This window comes from Pseudoliparis swirei, chromosome 16, assembly GCF_029220125.1.
Source record: "Pseudoliparis swirei isolate HS2019 ecotype Mariana Trench chromosome 16, NWPU_hadal_v1, whole genome shotgun sequence".
NCBI classification, from domain to species: Eukaryota; Metazoa; Chordata; class Actinopteri; order Perciformes; family Liparidae; genus Pseudoliparis; species Pseudoliparis swirei.
The window spans coordinates 2,562,327-2,582,326 of NC_079403.1; the positions used below are offsets into that span (position 1 = coordinate 2,562,327).

Sequence of the window (20,000 nt, forward strand, 5' to 3'; positions counted from 1 at the left end):
ACACACACACGCAAACACACACACACACACACACACACAGGTGAGGTTGCAGGTTGGAACACGCTCACCTGGTGAAACACCTCCCTGTAAATACTTCTGGATTCTCTTCTGGGCTCCAAAGAATTATATATATAATATATATATATTATAAATAATATAACATATATATAATATATATATTATATATATATATATATCATATTTATATATATATAATATAATATATATATATCATATATATATATATTATATTATATAAGTCACTTTATGTTTCCAGCAATTAAGAGTAGAGTATAATAGTATTATGATATTTACAGTAATACTATACTAGTAAAGTATTGTCCAAGGTCACTATGATGTCACATCAAGGTCACTATGATGTCATATCTCATTGCGTAATACGCCGTCTGCTCTGCTGCTGGAACAACAGCTGCTAGATACCCACAGCGTGGACAAACAACAACAACAATGACATCATGGAGATTATTTACTTTGAAGAAGAAGAAGACTCTCAGGAAGACTGGCAGGATCCTAAAGGACTGCCATCATCAGCCTTCAGCCTGTTCACCCCGCTGCCTTCTGGAAGGCGTCCCGTAGCATCCGGTCTCGCACACAGAGACTGGAGAACAGTTTCTTCCCGAGAGCCATCAGGCTGCTCAATGGACACTGACACACGATCGACACTTTACACTCGACACTTTACACTCGTCACTTTACATACACTGTCACTTTCAGCCTTGTACTTACACTTACACTTTCTATTGCACTACCTGCTTTCACTACCTGCTACTCCCATTTGTCTGTAGTTTAGTTATGTGTATTATATGTTAGTATTATGTTCAGAGTTCTTGTACAGTGTGTATGTCATGTTATGTTATGTTATATTATGTTCGGCTATGATAGTTGTTGTGTGGTGCCTTGTCCTAAGAATTTCAGTGCCCAGTCTGACCCTGTGTCATTCTGTGTATCTGACAATAAAAGACTTGACTTGACTTGACTTGAGATAATAAACAAATATAAACAAATGTTTTTTAAAGTAATATTTGTGTACCCTGTTCTTCATGTCAGTGTACTGTGTGTTGTGTGTATTATGTGTGTTGTGTGTATTGTGTGTGTTGTGTGTGTTGTGTGTATTGTGTGTATTGTGTGTATTGTGTGTATTGTGTGTATTGTGTGTGTTGTGTGTATTGTGTGTATTGTGTGTGTGTTGTGTGTGTTGTGTGTATTGTGTGTGTGTTGTGTGTGTTGTGTGTATTGTGTGTGTTGTGTGTGTTGTGTGTCTGTGACCTTGAACCATGTTTATAACAGAGGTCATCAGATAAATGTGTCTTCAGTAGTGGAACGAGTTCCTGGAAAGAGACTTTATTCTCATTTCTCTGAAGATGCAACTTACATCTAATGTTCATGATTTATTTATTGGATCAAAATGTCACAAAACTGACAAAGAAAAGAAGGAAACGTTCACTTGACAACGTTTATCTTCATAAATTACTAGAAATATAAATAAATAATCCAAATGATTGCAGTTTAATTTTCAGTTCATTAAACTGTAATTTATTATTGTTTTATGTCAGTTCTATTCGAGTGGAGGCAGAACCAACACTACCACTTTAGTCCACAGGGGGCGACAGAACCAACACTACCACTTTAGTCCACAGGGGGCGACAGAACCAACACTACCACTTTAGTCCACAGGGGGCGACAGAACCATCACTACCACTTTAGTCCACAGGGGGCGACAGAACCATCACTACCACTTTAGTCCACAGGGGGCACCAGAACCAACACTACCACTTTAGTCCACAGGGGGCGACAGAACCATCACTACCACTTTAGTCCACAGGGGGCACCAGAACCAACACTACCACTTTAGTCCACAGGGGGCACCAGAACCATCACTACCACTTTAGTCCACAGGGGGCACCAGAACCAACACTACCACTTTAGTCCACAGGGGGCATCAGAACCAACACTACCACTTTAGTCCACAGGGGGCACCAGAACCAACACTACCACTTTAGTCCACAGGGGGCACCAGAACCAACACTACCACTTTAGTCCACAGGGGGCACCAGAACCAACACTACCACTTTAGTCCACAGGGGGCACCAGAATCAACACTACCACTTTAGTCCACAGGGGGCGACAGAACCAACACTACCACTTTAGTCCACAGGGGGCACCAGAACCAACACTACCACTTTAGTCCACAGGGGGCACCAGAACCATCACTACCACTTTAGTCCACAGGGGGCGACATAACCAACACTACCACTTTAGTCCACAGGGGGCACCAGAACCAACACTACCACTTTAGTCCACAGGGGGCGACATAACCAACACTACCACTTTAGTCCACAGGGGGCACCAGAACCAACACTATCACTTTAGTCCACAGGGGGCAGCAGAACCATCAATACCACTTTAGTCCACAGGGGGCACCAGAACCAACACTACCACTTTAGTCCACAGGGGGCACCAGAACCATCACTACCACTTTAGTCCACAGGGGGCGCCAGAACCAACACTACCACTTTAGTCCACAGGGGGCGACAGAACCAACACTACCACTTTAGTCCACAGGGGGCACCAGAACCATCACTACCACTTTAGTCCACAGGGGGCGCCAGAACCAACACTACCACTTTAGTCCACAGGGGGCGACAGAACCAACACTACCACTTTAGTCCACAGGGGGCACCAGAACCAACACTACCACTTTAGTCCACAGGGGGCACCAGAACCAACACTACCACTTTAGTCCACAGGGGGCAACAGAACCAACACTACCACTTTAGTCCACAGGGGGCACCAGAACCAACACTACCACTTTAGTCCACAGGGGGCGACAGAACCATCACTACCACTTTAGTCCACAGGGGGCACCAGAACCAACACTACCACTTTAGTCCACAGGGGGCACCAGAACCAACACTACCACTTTAGTCCACAGGGGGCAGCAGAACCATCACTACCACTTTAGTCCACAGGGGGCACCAGAACCAACACTATCACTTTAGTCCACAGGGGGCAGCAGAACCATCAATACCACTTTAGTCCACAGGGGGCACCAGAACCAACACTACCACTTTAGTCCACAGGGGGCACCAGAACCATCACTACCACTTTAGTCCACAGGGGGCGCCAGAACCAACACTACCACTTTAGTCCACAGGGGGCGACAGAACCAACACTACCACTTTAGTCCACAGGGGGCACCAGAACCAACACTACCACTTTAGTCCACAGGGGGCACCAGAACCAACACTACCACTTTAGTCCACAGGGGGCAACAGAACCAACACTACCACTTTAGTCCACAGGGGGCACCAGAACCAACACTACCACTTTAGTCCACAGGGGGCGACAGAACCATCACTACCACTTTAGTCCACAGGGGGCACCAGAACCATCACTACCACTTTAGTCCACAGGGGGCACCAGAACCAACACTACCACTTTAGTCCACAGGGGGCGACAGAACCAACACTACCACTTTAGTCCACAGGGGGCACCAGAACCAACACTACCACTTTAGTCCACAGGGGGCAGCAGAACCATCACTACCACTTTAGTCCACAGGGGGCGACAGAACCAACACTACCACTTTAGTCCACAGGGGGCGACAGAACCATCACTACCACTTTAGTCCACAGGGGGCACCAGAACCAACACTACCACTTTAGTCCACAGGGGGCACCAGAACCAACACTACCACTTTAGTCCACAGGGGGCGACAGAACCATCACTACCACTTTAGTCCACAGGGGGCACCAGAACCAACACTACCACTTTAGTCCACAGGGGGCACCAGAACCATCACTACCACTTTAGTCCACAGGGGGCGCCAGAACCAACACTACCACTTTAGTCCACAGGGGGCGACAGAACCAACACTACCACTTTAGTCCACAGGGGGCACCAGAACCATCACTACCACTTTAGTCCACAGGGGGCGCCAGAACCAACACTACCACTTTAGTCCACAGGGGCGACAGAACCAACACTACCACTTTAGTCCACAGGGGGCACCAGAACCAACACTACCACTTTAGTCCACAGGGGGCACCAGAACCAACACTACCACTTTAGTCCACAGGGGGCATCAGAACCAACACTACCACTTTAGTCCACAGGGGGCACCAGAACCATCACTACCACTTTAGTCCACAGGGGCGCCAGAACCAACACTACCACTTTAGTCCACAGGGGGCGACAGAACCAACACTACCACTTTAGTCCACAGGGGGCACCAGAACCATCACTACCACTTTAGTCCACAGGGGGCGCCAGAACCAACACTACCACTTTAGTCCACAGGGGGCGACAGAACCAACACTACCACTTTAGTCCACAGGGGGCACCAGAACCAACACTACCACTTTAGTCCACAGGGGGCACCAGAACCAACACTACCACTTTAGTCCACAGGGGGCATCAGAACCAACACTACCACTTTAGTCCACAGGGGGCACATTTCTTCACGGCGAGACACTTGAAGGTGTTACATGAAGAGGTGTGTGTGTGTGTGTGTGTGTGGTGGGGTCAAAGGTGAGGCCTCAGCACGTTCCTGTCAGACTGAGTGAAGGTGAGAACTCGCCGCGTGGGAAAAGACGCGAGCAGGTACCAGCTCGTTTTGAGAGAAGAAGAAAAAGGGGGAAGCTGCAGTGACTCAGAGAATGTTTTGGTTTGATTATTCACACACACACACATACACACACATACACACACACACATACACACACATACACACACACACATACATTTCTCAATGCAGCTCTTGTGACACCTCTTACAGGAAGTGGACACACACACACGCACACACACATAGACGTGAGCTCTTCCTGAATCGTGCGGTCGCTGAGGCTCCGCCTCCTGCACTTTATCAAGATTCAAAAAACATGCAGGAAGGAAGAAACACACACTCACACACACTCACACACACACACACACACACTCAGACACACAAACACCCACACACTCTCACTAGATGTTTTTGGTCTTACATCTTCAGTACACAAAATCACGACGTACTTTCGTACACCTGAACTCACCTGCGGCCTCGCGGTGACTTGAATGTCACCTTGAGGCGCTTTGACTCCCACGCGGCCTCCATTGTTGCGCCATTTGTGCCCCGAGAAATCGTTTGTGATCTTATAGCCACATAAAAACAGCCTCACTCATTCGGATAATCCAATATTAAAGATTTAAAAATGTTCTCTCTGCTTGTGAAGATTCTATAGGGATGCCAAATAAGATTAAACACACTAAGTCATTATAATACACCTTAAAGTAGTTATTTGGTTTCCCCTCTTTAAGAATAGAGCAGTTATTTAATTGTGGCTTTATGGTGTTTTATGGTACTATATAATGTATATTACATTAATTGTGCATCCCTTTAGCAGGTTTTGAACAAGATTTGTTACTTCTAGTTGTATTATAATGCTTAAAAGTGTATTTAATCTAATTTGGCATCCTTAAAGCAGCTTTAAGAGTAGATTGAATATCCAATAGTGACTTATAATATATTATATTGTATTTAATATAATTTGGCATCCCTTATAGGAGCATTATAATATAATAATAATGTTATAGTGACTTTAAGGTCTATTATATTGTATTAAATCTCACTTGGCGTCCCTATAGCAGCTTTACCAGTAGAATGCATATCAAATTATAGTGTATTAAAACTTATTTGGCATCCCTATAGCAGCTTTAGCAGTACAATACATATCCAATAGTGTACTATAGTACATTAAATCCCATTTAGCGTCCCTATAGCAGTTTTGCCAGTAGAATACATATATGATAATAGCGTATTATAGTGCACTTAATCTTATTTGGCTTCCCTTTAGCAGCGTTGCCAGTAGAATACATATACGATAGTGTACTATAGTGCTTTAAATCCTATTTGGCATCCGTCTAGCAGCTTTAACAGTACAATACATATCCAATAGTGGCTTTAATATGTATTATAGTGCATTTAATTTCATTTGGCATCCCTAGAGCAACTTTACCAATTGAATAAATATCCAATAATAGTGTATTATGGTGCATTTAATCTTATTTGGCGCCTCTATAGCAGCATTACCAGTAGAATACATATCCAATAGTGTATTACAGTGTATTAAATCTCATTTGGCATCCCTATAGAAGCATACAGTAGCATAAGGCTCCCTAATGGAGCCGTGTGGTGTACTTCCACACTACCTGTGTCCTGAGTGCCTGCAGCCCAGAGCCTCACCTCTCCAGTCGGCCCCCCCAGAGGCATCTTATGCCAGGGATCCGCCAGCTGAGCCAGAGGCATCTTCTCCTCCTTTGCACTTTTTCTTTCTTTCTTCTTCTTTTTTAATTCCTGTTTTCTCTCTCTTGCCCCGGGTTCGGCGTCCCCTCCCCTCGCTCGACACTTCCAGTCACCACCCGGTTCCTGTCTCCCTCTCTTCCTTCCTTTTTCTCTCTTGTCCCCCTTTCTAAAAACACCCAAACCCCCGTTTCCAGTCCCCTCGCCTCCCGGTGTGGAGCGAAGATCCGAGCCGAGCCGAGCGAACACCTCCTGGTTCCGGATCTGCAGCGGCGCAGAGACCGCCCCCTCTCTCTCTCTCTCTCTCTCTCTCTCTCTCTCTCTCTCTCTCTCTCTCTCTCTCTCTCTCTCTCTCTCTCTCTCTCTCTCTCTCTCTCTCTCTCTCTCTCTCTCTCTCTCTCTCTCTCTCTCTCTCTCTCTCTCTCTCTCTCTCTCTCTCTCTCTCTCTCTCTCTCTCTCACTTCCGTTGCTCCCCAATATGGCGGCCGGTGTCGGCTTACCTGTCCGTCAGACCAGCGCGTCACGCGTGACGTCGGCAGGCGGCTTCCTCTAGAGTTCATGTGAATGATCATTCTGAGCACATGTTTTATTCCTATAGCAGCTTTAATGCTTTATAGAGTATTTAGTCTCATTTGGCGTCCCTATGTCAGCTTTAAGAGTATAAATAAATATCTAATAGTGACTTTAAGGTGTATTGTAACGCTTTATCCTGTATTTAATCTAATTTGGCGTCCTATATCAGCTTTATGAGTATAAATACATATCTAATAGTGGCTTTAAGGTCTATTATAAGGCATTATATTGTATTTAATCTAATTGTGCGTCCCTATATCAGCTTTATGAGTATAACTAAATATATTTTATCGTGTCTTTAAGGTGCATCATAGTGCATTTCATCAAATTTGGCATCCCTATAGCAGCTTTACCAGTACAAGTAATATCCAATAGTGACGTTAAAGTGTATAATAATGTATGATTGTGTATTTGATCTAATTTGGCATCCCTTATAGGAGCATCATAATATAATAATAATTTTATAGTGACTTTAAGGTCTATTATAGTGCATTAAATCTCATTTTGCGTCCCTATAGCAACTGAACGTTACCATGCAGTTTTCACCTTCCAGTTGATAGAAGACACTTTACTTTGAAGGCACTTCCGGTTGCGACTCGTTTCCAGTCGAGCGACCAGCTCGTTCACTGATGACGCAGCGCGTGAGGCTTAAAGGGAGAGAATTAAAACGCTTGTGAAATGTAATGTTTGGTTGCCATGGAAGCAGAAAAATAGAGGAAGTTGACTGTGCAGCTCAGTAGTGACACCTAGTGGCGAGAGGCGGTAACGACGTAACACCACACGACAAATACTCTGCTGCAGTAAAGGTCAGTATAATGGTATATATATATATATAAATAATGTATTTATTAATATAAATATATACATAGTGTATTTATGTACACATATTAAATAAAAATAAAAATAAATATACATGTATAAATATATTACCGGCATACATATATTCATATAAATTAATATATATTTGCAAGTTTTTCATTTGTCTTGTGTTGAAACATTTGTAATTTGTTTAACCCTTGTGTTGCCTTAGGGTCATTTTGACCCGATTCAATGTTTCACCCTCCTGTTACCTTTATATTTACTAACATATTTTACCCTTTGGGTTCAATTTGACACCAGCAATTAAAACCTCCAGAAAATTAGAATTAATATTGTTTTCCAAGTTTAAGTGTGAGGCACTTTATGTTTGTTTGTTGACTACCGAAAGAACACCGACATTAAACATTGAATGGGGTCAAATTAATCCTAAGGCGGGGGGAGGGTGTAATATTGATTCGGGTCAAAATGACCCTAAGGCAACACAAGGGTTAATAAATGAAATCCAATAAAAATTATATAATAAATTAAAACAAGTACTGGGCAAGTATAAAGAAGCATGAAACAAAGTTTATATATTTATTCAACACACAGGAAGTCGAGCTTCAGGTCGTATTCACGTGGAACCAGGAGAGGAAACGCTCTGAGCTGCAGAGCTTTAAAACACAAGTTAAATACCAGAAGTTTATCTACAATGTGTGCACACAAAATACAACTATACATGTTAAAATATAAATGTTACACTATGTTATGGGTTCTTCCTCTAGCAGTCAAGTATCCTCTTCAAGTACTTCAGTGAAGTAGTTCTGGATGAAACAAGTTAAACATTTATTTTGTGGTTTTGATGCACCGATCAAGTCATCTTAATAAATAAGAAATAAATTTGAAGAAAGTATTTACTACTTATGCTCAAGTAAATCTACAAAGATCTTTACAATGTATGTATATGCATAATGACCCATTTCAGAATAATATACATTATGAGTATTATTACCACCTTGTGCACCTTTATGTTTAATAATGTATAATTGATTGTTGATATTTTGTATTATTAGAAAAGTACAATAGTTTCCTCAGAAATATAGAAAAAGTAAAACAGGATGACTTGAGTAAAAATGTCTTTGAGTGTAAGAAGTACTTGAGGAAACGGTTTCATATTCATAGTTTAGTCGCTGCTGGTTTCTCTAAAAAACAAAAAAATGTTTGAAGCAGAAAACTAATATAGGATGATCTTAAAGTTGCTAGAAAAGCTCCTGAAAAAAAGGAAAATAAAATAAAGCAGTTGCATTATATTGGGAGGAAAGAGTAGTGCATGATGATAATAATAAAACAACAACAACAACAAGCAGCCCTGAAAAGGTGATATATATTTAAAAAGTGCACACATCACTCTGGAGACTTCATACAACACAACAAATAATAAATAAATATATATACATTTCTATACAAAATAAAAATAAATAATACTGACAGGTTCCAAAGTCACGTTTAAAGGTGCGGAATGACCCGAAGCTCAAGGAGGAGGAGCCGAGGTGTATGTGATGGTGTGTTTGTGTGTGATGGTGTGTGTGTGATGGTGTGTGTGTGTGTGTGTGTGTCTAGCTGACGGACGTGAGCTTGGCCCAGGCAGTGGTCCCCCTGACCTCCAGCGTGGCGGCGTTGCTGTAGATGTGGTTACACAACTCGTCCAGCGGCGGCTCCGAGTCCGACGTGGCGAACTGAGCCGCCTCCTCCACCTCCTTCCTGATCGCCACGTCCACCTCCTGGAGGAGGGGGGGGGGGGGGGGAGTTCACTTCCCACAACAGGAGAGAGAGAGAAATATACATGTGTGTGTGTGTGACTGTATGAATGTGTGTGCATGTGAATATGTATGCATATATATATTATAGTTATATAGTGTGTGCGTGTACCTTGAACTCCTCCACTGACGCCATGTTGTTGCTCAGCATGCGCTCCTTCAGCATGGTGATGGGGTCGCTCCGACTGCGCACCTCCTGGACCTCGTCACGCGTCCGGTAGCTACAGGAAGTGACATCAAACTAAATGTCACCAACGTATACGGAAATATATATAATATATATATATATACGTGTGTATATAGAGACACACACAACAACGTGAGAAACTAGAGCAGCAGCAGGCTGATGAGCGGGTCACACACCTGACGCCGGGGTCGCTCATGCTGTGTCCATGGTAACGGTAGGTCTGCAGCTCCATTATGATGGGACCCTGGCGCGCACACACACACACACGCCACTTCTCACAGCTGTTGGCCAACTTTATAAAATCATGTTTGCCGTGACATTTAGAGCCTCGTCCTCCACAGCGATGCTAAAGCTTTTTATATATTGACCAACACATATTCATATATATATTAACAAGTCTTGGTCGTTCTTCACCTTCCCGGAGCGGCAGTGCTCCGCAGCGAACCGGGTGGCCTCGCGCACACACAGCACGTCCATCCCGTCCACCTGCGGGACGCCAAGACACCAACATCAGCTGGAGACTCAGAAACACGGATCTAATAACGAGTTCAGCTGCTCAGCTCCCGCCATGAGGAACACGGACTTCATGAGGCGACTCCACCGTCTCACAACGACTGGACTACTTTAGTTTCCAGAAGTCAACATGTAGCCCTCAGGCCGTGCAGCAGGAGCACGGACCCGTCAGCACGCGTCTTCAGAGCTTGTGTGCAGCGTCATACATGAGCACCAGCAGCTGGATGAATGCTCACACCTGAGCTGCCAGGACGGAGGTTCACCTCCACCTGCTGTAGTCTGGGTCCACACGGGCCAGCTGCAGCATACGGCACGCTGCAGCTACCGCCCAGGACCGGCCGGGGACCGAGGCCCAAAGACAGAGCTACCAACTCTCACGGTTTCGCCGTGTGACACACGCTTTGGCATGTTTTCTCACGCTCTCACGCCACACAGCCAATATCTCACGGCAAAAGAAATTCTGATTTTGGGCCGAGGCGCGTTGGTTTCTTTTCAAACTCCGCGACGATAGATGGCGCTAAGGAGCGCATCTATAAACCTATTCGCTGCATAGACATCCTATTTACCCCAAAGAGTCCCGGAGTCAGCAACAGAAGAAGATTTTCAAACAGACACAACGAGCAGAGACTCCGGTGTGTTAATGCAGGGCTCTCAAGTGTCACGCATTGAGCGGGAGACTCACGCATTTCGGTCTTACGTCACGCACTCCCGCCACACATCGTATTTTTCACACTGAAAAAACTCGGCTATTTAATGTGCCGCAGCGCGCAAACATGAGCTGGCCTCACCGTGGAGGAATCAAGCGCTCCCCTGGAGTTCTGCTGTGAGGAGCCACTTATCCGCCAATCAAAAAAAAAGAAAGGGGCTACACAATAGCCAATCAGAAAAAAATATATATCTGTTGTATCTGGGTAAGATTTAATCCAGCAACCAATGAAAATAAAGCATCCTGGATAGATATGTCACTCTTGCCTGTCTTCAAAACTTGAGAGCCCTGTTAATGACATGTGGTTCAATTAAGTTCTCTCTCTTAAACTTTAAATCTTGATAATGTGTTGTGTTTGTGCGTGTGATTTTGTGTGGTGATGTAAACTCAGCTGTCATAACAAGCAGCAGGAGAGCACCTTGTTAACCTCTTGGTATAACCTCTTGGTATCCTGCATGCTCAACACATCAGAGCATTGTTTGTTAAGGCTGCCCACATAGCATTTATCACTTTATTTGCAGGCCTAGGAAAAGGAGCCTCTCAAAAAATTTCCAAACAGCTCTTTGAACAAGTAAGATGTATTATAAAGAATTTAACATAAAGACAGGACATTTGTGCAATAGAATTAGGCATGTTTTTGTAAATGAGAGTAGTTATTAAAAAACATTTTAATTCTTTAAAGTAGCAAAGATGCCTCGTAAAAGACCTTTGCCAGGCCAGAGTGCAGGGGACAACACGGGTACAACACGGGGACAACATGGGACCACATGGGACAACATGGTGACAACATGGGGACAACATGGGGACAACATGGGGACAACATGGGGACAACATGGGGACAACATGGGGACAACATGGGGACAACATGGGTACAACATGGGGACAACATGGGGACAACATGGGGACAACATGGGGACAACATGGGGACAACATGGGGACATGGGGACGACATGGGACAACATGGGGACAACATGGGACAACATGGGACAACATGGGGACAACATGGGACAACATGGGACAACATGGGACAACATGGGACAACATGGGACAACATGGGGACAACATGGGGACAACATGGGGACAACATGGGGACAACATGGGGACAACATGGGACAACATGGGGACAACATGGGGACAACATGGGACAACATGGGACAACACGGGTACAACACGGGGACAACACGGGTACAACACGGGGACAACATGGGACCACATGGGACAACATGGGGACAACATGGGGACAACATGGGACAACATGGGGACAACATGGTGACAACATGGGTACAACATGGCGACAACATGGGGACAACATGGGACAACATGGGACAACATGGGACAACATGGGGACAACATGGGGACAACATGGGGACAACATGGGGACAACATGGGGACAACATGGGGACAACATGGGGACAACATGGGGACAACATGGGGACAACATGGGGACAACATGGGGACAACATGGGACAACATGGGGACAACATGGGGACAACATGGGGACAACATGGGGACAACATGGGTACAACATGGGTACAACATGGGGACAACATGGGTACAACGCCACATTAATGTTGGTCACCTCCGACAAAATCTCACTCCAAGGTTTTGAAAGGTTGGCAGCTCTACCAAAGACCCTGATGCTAACGGGCTAACGATGCTAATGCTAGCAGGCTAACACTTCTAATGCTAGCGCGCTAACACTGCTAATGCTATCAGGCTAACACCGCTAATGCTATCAGGCTAACACTGCTAATGCTAGCGGGCTAACACTGCTAATGCTAGCGGGCTAACACTGCTAATGCTAGCGAGCTAACACTGCTAATGCTAGCGGGCTAAGGCTGCTAATGCTAGCGGGCTCGCGGTGCGTTGGCGGCTCACCCTGATTCCCGGGACGTAGTCCCCCCTCCTGTAGTAGTCCCCGCTGGCCGCCGCTCGCTCCACCGACGTCCCCATCCCGTATTTGTTGTTCTCGCAGACGAAGACGCACGGCAGCTTCCAGAGGGCGGCCATGTTGAACGCCTCGAACAGCTGGCCCTGATTGGCCGCCCCGTCTCCGTAGAGCGCGACGCACACCTGGCCGTTGCCTCGGTACTTGCAGGCCAGAGCGACGCCGGCGCCGAGAGGAACCTGGACAACGACACGCGGTGTAACCATTAAAACGTCCCCAAAATCAATCAACGCAGCCTTCAGGACCCGTCAGCACGCGTCTTCAGAGCTTGTGTGCAGCGTCATACATGAGCACCAGCAGCTGGATGAATGCTCACACCTGAGCTGCCAGGACGGAGGTTCACCTCCACCTGCTGTAGTCTGGGTCCACACGGGCCAGCTGCAGCATACGGCACGCTGCAGCTACCGCCCAGGACCGGCCGGGGACCGAGGCGTCCCTCAGGTGTGTTTTACCTGAGCGCCCACGATGCCGTTTCCTCCGTAGAAGCGCGGCGCGTACATGTGCATGGAGCCTCCCTTTCCTTTGGCCACGCCCCCTTTACGACCTGAGGCGAGACGGGGCGGTTACGCAACCATCATCATGACTCCGTTCACCGGGAGGCGTGGCGCCCTCTCACCTGTGAGCTCGGCCAGGATCTGTTTGACGGCGACGCCGCGGGTGAAGGCGTAGCCGTGGGCGCGGTAGGCGGTGATCAGGTGGTCGGTCGGGTTGATGGCGGCCTCGATGCCGACCGCACACGCTTCCTGAGGGAGGAGAGGAGCGTGAGACCGGGCAGGTAGCAGAGACTCATTATATATCAATTTAAAAAAGAATAATATATATATATATATACACAGTATATATATATAAAATCGCATTATTAAAAAAAATTGCTTTCAAAAAGAATATTGGCTCAAATAAAATATGCCCTATTAGAAAAATGTTATCCAAAAAAATTATTCGCTCTCAAAAAGAACGGTGCTTAAATATCTATTAAAAAACAGTCATGAAAAAAAACTTTGCTAAAAATAAATAAATAATTATTTAAAAAAACACAATAGACATGTATATATATATATATATTAACAAATAACGAGTAAATTTTTTTTTAAATGCATTTAAAATAAAGCAAAATTTTTTTTTTTTTACATTTGGATATATATTTAGAAATTCAAAAATATATCCATAAAAAATTTGTCATTTGTAAAAAAAATACAATATTTTCTATATATATATATATAAATCCAAATGTAAAAATAATATTTTGTTGCTTTATTTTAAATACATTTGAATTGTTTTACTTGTTATTTGTTAACATATTTGTTCTGAATAAAGTGTTTTACGCCGCTATAAGTTTGCTTGAGCTAAGTGGATTGTAATGGACAGGACAATGTTTCTCGTGCTCTGAAGGTTCACAGAGTAGTTGAAGTTCCACCTGTCCGTCGTACAGGTGGCAGAAGCCTCTGATGATCTTCTGCTTGTACAGCTGGTCGGCTTTGAGCTCCATGCGCCGCACGGTCTGCATCACGCGGTAGTACTGCAGGCCTTGGTCCCGGGTCAGCACCGCCGCCACCGGGGGGGCCTCCTGCAGCCGGTGCACATCGCATTTCTACCAGGAGATCAGATTTATATTTAATGACTAGTCTCCCAAAATAAAAACACACGATGCAGAGGATTTTATATATTTCACAAATTAAAAATGTGCATCAAACCACTCACCTTGATGTCAAAGGTCGCCTGTGAGGTGAAGTCGGCGAAGGAGCGAGAGGCCACGACGCCGGCACCCTGGAGACCAAATAAACACACAATAAACATAATAAATATCAGCATGAAAACAGACAACAGGTCTTCCACACGGACGGAGCGGCCCTCCTCTTCACAGCAGGCCAGGGATCAGGTTTGGGGGTCTGGGGGGGACCCTGGACTACCACAACGGCCTCTGGCGTGGGGTCAGTAACGGGGTGGGAGGTCAACACCAGCCAAATACTTCAAGAAGAAAACTGGCTGGTTCTGGGAACAAATTTTACAAATGAAAAATGTCAAATAAAAAAAAAGGGGAGGTCCACAATAATATAAAAATGGCAAATATGAGGTAAAAAAATTAAAATGTGATGCTTTTTAGATAAATATTTGCAGGAGGAAAATATTTACAACATTAGTTATTTTGAGCCACTTTAAGTTTTATTTATATTTTTAAAAAGTTGAGATCGACATGTTGGTTCACGTGTGCGGCTCCAGTTTCGATATAAATAAGTTCCACTTATGAGCATCAATGCTCATTCTAGTTTATTCTACTTTGGTTTATTCTCTCGTATTTCATTTTAAAAAGAAATAATCCTAATAGCAGAATTTTTTTCAAATTGATTATTGCGCAACAGCGTAAAATGCATCAACAAATGTTAATCATGTTAGTAAATGTCTTTTACAGGAAAAATGAGTATGAATATCGATGAAGAATCAATGAAATGATGAAATGTCAAAGAAATGAAATAAAAGATAAGGCCCCAGAAGCAGGACGCAGGTCGTACGTGAGGCCGAGCGGTTCGTGAGCGCTCTCCTCCCCGTTAGCGGAGGCCCGGTTCTTACTGGTCCGTCTAGCCGGTCCGTCTGGGCTCTAACTAACGGGGCGGCGGCCGGCGCTCGAGGGCCGGCCGGCGGCGGCGGCTCGGGCGGCTGCCGGCGGGTCAGAGCCGAGGTGGGCGTCGCCGGAGAGGCTACATTGACGTACTCTGACAGGTCGATCAGCAACTGGGGAACACAGGAGCCAACCAATCAGAGCAGAGCGGCTCCTCCTCCCAGATCAGAGGCGCTTTGGTTTCTTCAGGGAGGAAAATCACAACAAACGTCAGCGGAGCGACGAGCTGCTTACCTCGGACACCGTCTGGGCTCCCTGGGGGGGGAAGCAAAACATGAGCAGAGTGTGTAAATGTGTGTGTGTGAAGAGGAAGGGGGGAGAGAGAGAGAGAGTTCTGCCCTTTCAACACAAAAGAAAACAAGAGTTCCTTCAGTCATGTTTGTTTTGAGACTCTTTTTATATTTATTTAAGGAATATATAAAAGTGAATTAGAGCCGATGGACTAGAGTCAAACAGGACTGAAGGATCTCTGCTGTAGCACACACACACAGCACAACACACACACAAGCAGCACAACACACACAAGCAGCACAGCACGCTCCCAGAGACGTGCTGCAACTCATCTGAATATCTTCTAGTTTCTTTATTTACTGTCAAAGTTTTCATGAAAATGCAAAAAGTAATGATCGTTCTAAACTAAACGGTTCAGTATGATTGTTGTATTTCAGTAAAGTAAACATATTAAAACTCGTTTGTTTTCATTAAGCTGAAGACAGTTTACCACAAGAATAATAAAGTCTATACGGAACATTAAATGCATATATTTCACTAGACAGTATTTATACGAAATACAGAAACGATCGTAAAAATAAATAATTTAAAACAGTATTTATGCAAAATACCTAAACTTCTGTAAATATAAATAATTTAAAACAGTATTTCTTCACTGAAAAAGAAAATAAACTTTGACTTTAGTAAAGTAAATCCCAGTGACGTCACTTCCGCCTCTAATGCTGTTGAGCGCGTTAAACTCGATCCTGGATTCTATTGATCAGCGGCGAAGATCAAACGGGAGAAAACACCACAAAGCGACACGTTCATCTTTAAAGTCATTAAAAAGATGAACTGTGCCGGCAGAAAAGCAAACAAACAAACACACTCTTAGATAGAGAGATAAAGAGAAAGATAGAGCGAGAGATAAAGACATGCAGAACAAGCAGAGCCGGAGTCGAACCCGCCGCTGTGACCCACGTGCAAGGTCAGAACCAGCTAGTTAGCCGTTAGCATCGGATTAGAAACGGGCTCAAGCTCGCTTTACAACCCCGGAAATACTCACCACATTCCCGCCAGTGATCCGGCAGAGTGCGTTGGAGATGGTGGTCAACATGTTCTTCATGCTGCCGGACGGACGAGCGGCTGCGACGGGATTAAGGACACCGGACGTTAGTCGCTGCTTATAGCGCTACTTCCGTGTTGGTGTCCGTGTGCGAAACCCCGCCGGGTGAACACGGGCTGTACAGGACATTGGTTCCTAGGTTTTTATATGGCTGCCCAAACATGCAAATTATTTAAAATACTTACATGTATAAAAGAATGGTCAATGTTTATTTTAAAACTCTAGAACATTACATATATTTCAAAAATATATATGAATAAAAATAATAGTCCATGTAATTTAATACGAAAATGTTTACTTAAAAAACAAAATAAAATTAAAATTATTTAACAAATAAATATATGAATAAAAAAGAAATACTCCAAAATCAGTATTTTTTTTAAACATTAAAATTACTTAAAAAATATATATGAATAAAAGGAAATGGTCCATGTCAATTATTAAAACAGTAAAATGTATTTCTATTTAATTAACTACACATTTTAAATTAGTGTTTTTGTTCACGGGAGATTCAACAGTATTAACGTGAAGTTCCAAGACCTCTAACAAAACAGGACATTTATTTTATATTTTACTTTTTAATAAAAACTACAAGGATAACTTGTTTTTCTTCAGGTTTGTGAAAATTATGGAAACCAAAATTCACGAGTATAGGAAGAAAAATCATTATGTATAATCACCTTGTTTATAAAATGAAATCACCGGATGTAATTTGCCGGAAACAAAAAAGAGTTTTGCTGTCGATAAATTTCACAATCCAACGGAGAATCTGATTAAAATTTAAATAAATTGTATTTTGATAGCAGGGGGCAAAGTGACTGTAAATAAACGAATACAATAATATAACATACAATATAAATATAATAATAATGAAAAAGCTCATAATTATATATATTTAATTGAATTGAATGTCTTACCAGGAATGACCAAAATAAGCCCGTTGACATATTTGACAAAAACAAAGACACGACGGTGACGTCCTTATAAATAAGAATCCATTTATTGCATTTGAGTAAATACACAACTGAAGGCCGCCCGCCTCTTCAGAATAAAGCTGCTCAATCAGAACATGAAAAAGTAAAAAAAAGAGCAAAGAATATAAAAGGTGCAGCGTGTTTCCTCCGCGTTGCAGAAGTCAAACCACCAGAGGAGAGAAAAGAGCTGATGATGTAACCAAAGGCATGATGTAAAAAAGAAGAACGAGATGTTTATATAGTTAGAAGTGCATTAATTCTTCGCCGCTGCCGGTTGCTCCACCGTCTGGTGGAAGTGTCTCTTCCCGTCCAGATAAAGCATCGACTCTGTGGCACAAACACAAACAAACAAATAAACAAATGACAATGTTCAGTGTTTGTTTCTTCACGTTTCATTGGGGACTTTTCACCTGTTTCAGTTTATAAATCATCTTTTCAGAGTTCAGAGAGTTATGAGTGGAAGAAGTGAGAAATACTCAAACAGAATCACAGGTTTAGTTTTATCTTTATTATTTATATGTTCATCACTTTAAAGTTGAAGTAACAAAGTGAAAAGTAGAGTGTTGTCAGTGTGTGTGTGAGTGAGTGATTGTGTGTGTGCGAGTGATTGAGTGAGTGTGATTTTTTTTCGTGTGTGAGAGTGTGAGTGAGTATGTGTGTGTGTGTTTGATTGAGTGTGTGTTTGATTGAGTGTATGTGAGTGTTTGAGTGTGCCTGTTTTGTGTGTCTGTTTGTTTAGTGTATGTGTGTGTCTCTTTTTTTAGTGTGTGTCTGTGTACCTCCATAGGTCATGGGGATGATGTTGGGGGCGTCGCTGTCGGACAGGAAGGTGAAGTGGAACACGTTGGTCGTGTTGTGCTGTCGGGTCAACGGGTCGAACACCTCGCTGTGAACCCTCACCTGGATGTGCCTCCCCTGTGTGTAGCACACCTGAAACACACACACACAGGCTGTGTGGTCAATCACTGAGACACACACACACTCACTCTCTCTCTCTCACACACACACCTGAGACGACAGCAGCAGCAGGGAGCCGATCTCCACGGGTTTCTGGAACATGATGTCGTCAACGGCAACCAGAATGGGCCGACCCCCTCTGCAACAAACACACAGTACTTTTTACTCCCAGTACACAAAGTACGTACACACTGTTGCATAATGCATTAGGATATTATTGAATGGTATATAATAAGCTGCTCACCCGTAGGAGCAGGCGTTGGCCCAGCCCAACTCGTAGGCTTTCCTCATCAGGAAACCTCCAAATATCCTGTTGAAGATGTTCCTCTCCTAGTGCACACACACACACACACACACACACACACACACACACACACACACACACACACACACACACACACACACACACACACACACACACACACACACACACACACACACACACACACACACACACACACACACACACACACACACACACACACACACACACACACACACACACACACACACACACACACATTTCATATATTCTTCTTTTAGAGATGAAGGTGCAGTTCCCTCCTCTCACCTGCGGGTGGCAGATCTCCAGCCCTTTCAGTTTGGCGTCTTCCATCCACACAGAGTTGGGAGGCAGAACTCTGCTGCGGAAACTCACCGTCCTGGAGGAGGAGGAGGAGGAATATATATTTGTAATCGTATGCTTTAAAAAACACAAGACAACGTATCCTGAAGCTCCCACATCCTCGGACTGCGTGCAACACGAGTTTCACCTGCAGCCATCCGGTGTTTGTTTTTTAGGAGGAGAAAACATTTTGGATTTAAAGTCGTACATTTATGACTTTACGAGAATAATCACTGAGATTAAAGTGATGAATGTCCGTTAAAAATACCCCATAAACCAGCAGGTTGCGTTCCTCTGAACACGTCCAAAAAATTCTAAATTCACCATTTTATTCCCACAGAGTATTTATTCTCCTAAAACTCGTACGTGAAACCCTGAGAAGAGTTTAATTCCTCCACCATAAACCCGTTAACCTTTTTGTTTGTTACGCTGAAAGACGTCAATGGAAATGTCCGGAAAGGGGAGGGACTTAAAAAAAGACCATACGAGGCAGGTGATTGGATGAACCACCTGTCAATCAAACAGCTGTGACAGAGCTGATGCTGTTGCTGCTTCTAACGTCATGATTTCCTGTACAGTGCCGTACTTGTTGTCCAGCGTGTCGAGGAACAGGCCGTGCACCACCTTCCTCTCCTCGTCCGTGGGCGCCGC

General features: G+C 44.0%; 3 protein-coding genes across 8 annotated transcripts in view; all 3 read right to left on the reverse strand.

Moving 5' to 3' along the window:
• The window catches only part of rps6ka3b (ribosomal protein S6 kinase, polypeptide 3b), a 36,721-nt gene extending 30,221 nt beyond the window's left edge, over positions 1-6,500 (reverse strand). The window contains exon 1 of the mRNA XM_056433709.1: positions 6,245-6,500. Coding sequence (XP_056289684.1) covers positions 6,245-6,307 — 63 coding nt within the window. The 5' untranslated portion in view covers positions 6,308-6,500. The remainder of the gene's footprint in view (positions 1-6,244) is intronic.
• A 1,755-nt stretch (positions 6,501-8,255) lies between these two features.
• Positions 8,256-16,878, reverse strand: pdha1b (pyruvate dehydrogenase E1 subunit alpha 1b). Of its 4 annotated transcripts, none has more exons than XM_056433724.1 (12): positions 16,734-16,878; positions 15,692-15,712; positions 15,409-15,570; positions 14,542-14,607; positions 14,258-14,431; positions 13,460-13,586; positions 13,296-13,387; positions 12,774-13,022; positions 10,091-10,162; positions 9,853-9,920; positions 9,602-9,710; positions 8,256-9,453 (listed from the first exon to the last, which is right to left on the reverse strand). In XM_056433724.1, exons 1-12 carry the CDS (start codon positions 16,791-16,793, stop codon positions 9,289-9,291), a joined length of 1,365 nt encoding a protein of 454 aa, XP_056289699.1. In that variant the 5' UTR covers positions 16,794-16,878; the 3' UTR covers positions 8,256-9,288. The 4 variants fall into 4 exon arrangements, with proteins under 4 accessions (XP_056289699.1, XP_056289701.1, XP_056289700.1 ...); XM_056433726.1 differs by having other exon boundaries at positions 15,551-15,570; positions 16,734-16,817; XM_056433725.1 differs by lacking the exon at positions 15,409-15,570 and having other exon boundaries at positions 16,734-16,876.
• Positions 16,879-17,766: 888 nt separating this feature from the next.
• Positions 17,767-20,000, reverse strand: part of acot9.1 (acyl-CoA thioesterase 9, tandem duplicate 1) — an 11,285-nt gene continuing 9,051 nt past the window's right edge. For all 3 annotated transcript variants that reach the window (XM_056433730.1, XM_056433729.1, XM_056433731.1), the window contains 6 exons: positions 19,936-20,000; positions 19,296-19,386; positions 18,969-19,054; positions 18,776-18,863; positions 18,547-18,697; positions 17,767-18,094 (listed from right to left, as the gene is read on the reverse strand). The exon at positions 19,936-20,000 is cut by the window's right edge and continues 47 nt beyond it. In XM_056433730.1, the coding sequence (XP_056289705.1) occupies positions 18,021-18,094; positions 18,547-18,697; positions 18,776-18,863; positions 18,969-19,054; positions 19,296-19,386; positions 19,936-20,000 (555 nt within the window). In that variant the 3' untranslated portion in view covers positions 17,767-18,020. The remainder of the gene's footprint in view (positions 18,095-18,546; positions 18,698-18,775; positions 18,864-18,968; positions 19,055-19,295; positions 19,387-19,935) is intronic.

Bases quoted from the DNA above. Each gene is read 5' to 3' on its own strand.
- pdha1b (XM_056433724.1), bottom strand. From the start codon at position 16,793: ATGAAGAACATGTTGACCACCATCTCCAACGCACTCTGCCGGATCACT. The intron at 13,388-13,459 runs GTGAGAGGGCGC...GTCTCGCCTCAG, and splicing joins GATCCTGGCCGAGCTCACAG to GTCGTAAAGGGGGCGTGGCC. The intron at 10,163-12,773 runs GTGAGCCGCCAA...GGCGTCCCGCAG, and splicing joins ACTACGTCCCGGGAATCAGG to GTGGACGGGATGGACGTGCT.